At 41.5% G+C, this 6,089-nt stretch overlaps 1 protein-coding gene across 1 annotated transcript in view; it reads right to left on the reverse strand.

Annotated features, from left to right (window-relative positions):
• Positions 1-6,089, reverse strand: part of MAP2 (microtubule associated protein 2) — a gene marked incomplete at its 5' end in the record, with an annotated part of 50,742 nt that overhangs the window by 27,029 nt on the left and 17,624 nt on the right. Inside the window, 4 exons of the mRNA XM_029085178.1 lie at positions 632-693; positions 4,865-4,999; positions 5,405-5,611; positions 5,859-6,089. The exon at positions 5,859-6,089 is cut by the window's right edge and continues 3,567 nt beyond it. Of these exons, the coding sequence (XP_028941011.1) occupies positions 632-693; positions 4,865-4,999; positions 5,405-5,611; positions 5,859-6,089 (635 nt within the window). The remainder of the gene's footprint in view (positions 1-631; positions 694-4,864; positions 5,000-5,404; positions 5,612-5,858) is intronic.

Raw genomic sequence — 6,089 nt, forward strand, 5'->3', positions numbered from 1 at the left:
GAGAGGCACTGCGGTGTTTGCTGAAGGAAACTCAGCAGAGGAGCAGAACAGGCTGCAGCGCAGTTGAAGGCAGGGTACATAGCTGTCAGGTTAAGACACAGACAGAAATCAGCGGTCCAGGAAATGGCCATTCAGAAGGCACTTAATCGCATATAAAATGCTACTGGCCAAAGACTTCCATACAGGCATGACCCCTACAGAATCCATGGCTATGTAATGGTGCATTGAAAGGCACCCAGGGAGTCCTGGGGGAGAGTTTCTGCCTGCACAGCAATCCAGCAAGGCAGCAATACGGGTCGGGTGCTGCAGAAAGGGCGGAGGTACACGGTTTATCCCAGAGGATGACCTGGCTCAAAATGCTGCACATCCAGCTCCTGCAGTTTGGAGTCTGTGTGCCCCCTACGGATCTGCAAACTGTCATCATCTACTACCCGGGACTGTAATTCAGAGATTATTCAGGAAAGGTGGTTTTAATTACCCTTTTAAATGAATAATTAATATGGCAAACAAATTCTAAATGGAACACAAATTTTAAATGGAACACAAAATGACTTACTGAATTAACACAAAAAGATCTGAAATAAGGACAAAAGGAGATTATAAAAATGAACAAAAAGATTATTTTACTCACTGAGAGTTTTTCCTTTGCTTGTTTAAATACACCAGGAGCCTGGTTTGTTTCACCACCTGCTGCTGAGAGACCCAAGAAAGACTTGATAGTTAGAAACAATAAATAATAAGCATTTTCACTTAGTATACTTGTTAGAATAATTAAATAACCTCTGAACTACTGTGCAAAGTAATTACCTTGTGAATTACTTTCAGTGAACTGTATGCAGAAATGTACCTGCCTTAAAAATGTCCTATATTCATCATACTTGGGGTACAATGGTATTCTACACATTTCAGAAAATCAAAATTTTGTTTTCATGTTCCTAGAAGTTTAGAAACTGCAGTAAAAAGTTCAAGAAATAGTTGATAACTGTAAGAGGCTCTAGCTCTGAAGGTCAACGCTCAGACACCTGAGCATCCTGATTTTCAGGACTGTCCTCTAAAAATCAGACTCCTTTAAGTAATTCACAATTAAGAGTTTTGAGAGGCCCCTGAAATCACCACTTTTCAAAATAATAGCCAACATTCCTAATAGAAAGAGAGAGATTCACTGTTGAATTATCATCCTAGTTGTGTCAACAAGGTCTGTGTGTCAACTAAGCCCTCAGACTTTAGTAATTCAAGTTCTATCTGGGACATCAAACACATTAATTCAATATTTATCTGATACAACATGGTTTGAGGTAAGATTTTTCTCTCTGACTTGGATTTCATCCTTATGGAAAGTTTAGCTCTGGGGCAGCTTTTTGGAAAGCAGGTTATTAGTTTGACCCCAACACTGCTGCTTGGGAAGTGATGTGCTACGCAGAAACTAGCTGTGAAATCTCCTGGCATCTGTGCCAGGATGCCCTTAGGAAATGCAGAAGCAGGACAGCGGGCGCAGATGACAACCTCTAGCTGTGAACGCAATTGTCTTCCAGCTGTAAAACCAACTCTAGCAGATCCTACGGGATGGAACCGATCAATGTTCTTCTTTCCCTGTGCAGTTCCCAGGCATGGTGAGGAGATCCCTGACTTCCTGCCATGCTTTCCACTCTAGTTCTGCACTCTTAATAACTTCATTGCTGTTTTGGTTTTGGTTATTTTTTGAAAGAGTAGGAGAGAAAACTTATGAGGAAGAAAAGAATATATAACTGCATACTGCAGTTCTTCTGTATTTGTAACAGGGGATAAGTACAGCACAGCCCTCCCGCATCACATTTTTAACCACATCTGTTACTGCTGGTTTTGGTCTGTTTTGCTTCTTTTCTAAATAATCAAGAATAGCTCCTTTCCTTGGTATTGAGCCCTAACCAGCTGCCACTATGAAGTGGAAAGAATAGCTGTGCTGCTTGTGCTAACTTACCTGAAAGCACCACAACTTCTCCAACTGAACAAAAGATCCCTGCAGACAGTTTAAACACACAACATGTTTTACCTCAGGGGGTGACCTCAGAACTGAAGACAAGGAACAGAAGCTCACAGCCAGGTAACTGTCCTGGTCTGGCCACCATAAACTCTCTTCTGATGGCACAACTGCAGTGGCATTTCATAGCCACTACCAAAACACGAGTCAGACTTGGGTTTCAGTGACAGAAATACTCCACTCAAGACAAAGACTTAAAAACTTTTTCCTCATAGTTGGCCATGCACCTTCTTTTTCAATGGCAAGGATGAGTCTCTTCAAAAGCAGTCCTTCCCTTGTGGATATGGCACCGTCTGTTATCAGTATGTGCCAGTGCTTACCAGTGACATGGGAATTTTTTTCTGGTCTTGAGGGCAGATAGGGGAAAGATGTCATTTCCTGGGCCACTACACAAAAAATATGAGCAAATACTAACTTATTTTTGAAGACACTTGTATCTTATGACTGGATATGTTTCATTTTAAAGTCCCAGTAAATGCAACACAGAGTTTTAACTGACTGCAATACACTCAGTGTTGTACAGACTGCACTGCTGAGGGACTTTTGGTGGGACTCCAGTGGCCAGGTATCCCTAAAGCTGACAAGACCATTCCAAATAGGACACACTGTCAGCTGAAACTGGCTTCAAGAAACAGTGCTATATTTTATGTAAAAGGAAAATGGGAGAGAGACAATGACCCTCTAAATTCCAGATCCTGGGAAGAGGTGGATGACTGGTTCAGGCTCAGGGCTATGTAGGTTAACATATGGCTGCCTACTCTCTTAGGATATCACATAGCACTGCACTCTTTCTCGTGGCCAACCCTCAAGTCCCATCAGTGAGTATAAAAAGGTGAGAAGAACATAAGGGATACTGAATTTTCCAGCAACACCGAGTATGGTGAAACATTCTAAGAGATATTTTAGTTCACTTTGTGGTGAACAGCTCCTTTGCTCTAGAGCCCAAACCTCAAAGATCAACCCACATCACTGAAAATTTTATGATCGATCTGGGTCCATCATTTTGGTTGCTCTCCATCTCAGGATTTAAATGTACTGGAAGGTCGGCTTGGTATTACATTTTTCACTTTGACTAATACATCTGCTTCACTACATATTGGAGTGAGAGAGAGAAAGTTCTTACGGTTGCCAGGCAGCACAGATTTAAGGCACCGGGCAGATGTTCTTATGTGAGTCTGTCAGTATGACTCAGGCCTCTCCGGGATGCTACGGGCCAGAGGAGTTCAGAGGAATTAGTGGTAGAGTCCCTGAGGGCAAGACAGCACTGACCACATGGCTGTAGAAGTGTAGATGGCATTGAGAACACTACAAACCTGACACTTTTTTCCCCGTTTCCACTGCTTATTGAATCCCCTTGGTCTTTTGAAAGAATATGTGAATTATGGGCTGTAACTTCTGAGCTGCCCAAGCTGTGCTTCAGCCAACAGCATGAGATAGCAAGAAGAGTTGTTTTAATCCTTTTAAAAAACTCCTCACTCTGGTAGTTCTGGTCCAGCGCGCAAGTTGGGACAGCCCAGAGGCTGCCAACTGAGAAGAAGCCATCACTGCAACACAGAGGGGCCTGGATCAGCCATTTCTCATGAGGCAGGGAAGTCAGAGTGCCAGATACCCTCACAGGAGCAAGGCGATGGGACCAAGTACTTAATTCTGTTGTCCTAATGGAATACAACCAGGAGACAATACACACTTTGCTTCATACAGCTGAGGCACGACACCAAAGCTGCCCTCGCACAACTACCCTTTTACTGTATCTTCACTAGTCAGACCTCCATACTGAGACTGGTCTGAAGTTAGAACAGGAATGACTCATTGGTGCAAAACTAGAGGGAAGCGACTTCTCAGGAACGCTTTTGGTATTGCACTGTTTAACTACAGGATGGGTCATACATCCTGTTCTTAATTTCTAGGCTATGAGAAGAGGCCTATATGGTTCTGCATTGCTGTGCATGGTTCTTCTCTTAATAGCCCTAGTTTCACTCATGAACAAGCGCACTGCAGCAGGCAGCTGTGTTACCTGACAGAAAACCTGGCCTCTTTTAGCTTTCTTTTTTTTTTTTTTAAGATCACCAGAAAAGTCAAGATGTTCATCTTTCCACCATGAACTCACAGGAACAAGTCATATGATTAAAACGCTGGAAGTGTTCTTTTTGGTCCTCTAAATAATGCCAAACCTATCAAGATGTAACAGGAATAATTTGTTTCATCCTTTCATCTTCCTCTACCAAATATTAAGATTTTTTTCTTGGAATGCATTCGTAGTGTGAGCTCAGATTTCTTCTCTCTCAGCTTCATGCTGCATGTGGCTGGATTCCCCCTGTGGATTTTGACTGTACAGCATAAACATCAGTGACAGATTGGGAAGTGTCAATGCAGTTAATATCAACCAACAAAATATAAGCCCCAAACACTTCTTATTATGCATGAGAGTAAAAAAGCAAAATAATGGAAACGCATACCATGGTTCAAGCTGTCAACATGTTCCCACCAGAAAAAAAAGCATCATTAAAAAAAAAAGACACCAAAAAAAAAAAACCAACAGATGAGTAGAGATTCCTACAACACCACACTAGAAGCACGATGCCAAGTTACAACCACAGCACTGAGAGGTCCAAGCAGTGACAAGCATACATGATCACGGCCTCCATTAAATAAACAGACAAATACCAGGAAAGAAAGAAGAAAAGAAAAATGATGCAAAACACTAAAAAAGCAACACTATTTGTGAAGATTGATATTCTTGGAGGAAAAAATAAAAAATAGAGAAGCTGCTATAGCCATGAGATTTAAAAAAAAGAAAAAAGTCTATGTTTGCCAGCCACATTGCATAACTGAACAGAACGCAGTCACCTGTCTGCTTCCGTTTAACACAGGAGAGATGAGTTGGTCTAGTATATTTGATAGCAGGTTTTAAAATGATTTTCCTGGAGGGAGAGTGGGCCTGAACTTCAGTTTTTTTAGCAAGTTCAGCTTTCTTATACACTGCTATGGACAAGAAAACACAAAAACATAGAATCAGGAAAAAAACAGCAAAAAGTTTCATATGACAATACATCAAGTGGCAGGCCCACTGCTCCACAACTCCAACTTGATCCATCGCTTCCAATGGAGTGAACAAATCCTGAGCTGGAAGAAGGGGAGCACTAGTGCATCAACTGCAGATGGATTACCCAAGGGTCAGTGGGGACACCTACAATTGAAACGGGACCAGTGGAGCAGTGAGCCTTGCACATGGCTTTTCACGTAGCTGTACAATGTCTTATTAAAAAGCACTACCATTAATACTATTAAAGTGCACATCATCTACACACAGTAACTGGATAGCACTGTACAATAGTTAAATAAGTAAAAAAAATAAATATATACTGTAATAGGGAGTGTTAAATGAACCTTTTTTCCTTCTCACTTCATCTCTGGAGAGTGTGCTAGGTTCCTTTTTAGCTATTTTCCTTTCAGGAGTAGAAATCCTGCCTCTCCCAGTTTTAAAAGGTTTCTCTTTTTTATGCTTATCGAGAGATGATCTTCGCAATTCTCTCTCTGCCTTCTCCTCTTTAGGAACAGTCTCTAACTGTTCAGTCATGATGCTCCTATCATCATCTGTAGGATCAGAGCAAATTATAACAACAAACAAAAGATTAGTAACAAATGTTAATAATACTGCAGTGGAGCAGGGAAAAAATAGTTGAAGACAGAGCAGATGGATTAAAAAAGAAAAGCAGACTATTTTACCATTTCTCTGAAACATGCTGAGATTACTGTTAAAACTATAATAATTTTTCTTTTTGATCATTATGATTTGGAAGCAAAAATATTTAACAGACAAAACAGAAAGGATAATGCACACCTTGAGTATCTGCCCAGAGACTGTCTGTGTCCATGATGGAGTCATCGATTGTTGTTTCGTCTTTGTAATCATCACACGTCTCTGTCTTGTAGTCAGCGAGCAGGATTTCTTCTCTCTGGGGTGAAGCAGGAGCTTCTGGGGAACCCTCCTTGGGCTCAACTTGAATGTCAGCCACCTCCTCAACCTCTAGCTCCTCTTCAGCCTGGGAGTCCCCTGTTTCGATGTCTTCCT

The sequence above is a fragment of the Antrostomus carolinensis genome, unplaced genomic scaffold, assembly GCF_000700745.2.
Source record: "Antrostomus carolinensis isolate BGI_N321 unplaced genomic scaffold, ASM70074v2 scaffold12575, whole genome shotgun sequence".
Classification (NCBI taxonomy): domain Eukaryota; kingdom Metazoa; phylum Chordata; class Aves; order Caprimulgiformes; family Caprimulgidae; genus Antrostomus; species Antrostomus carolinensis.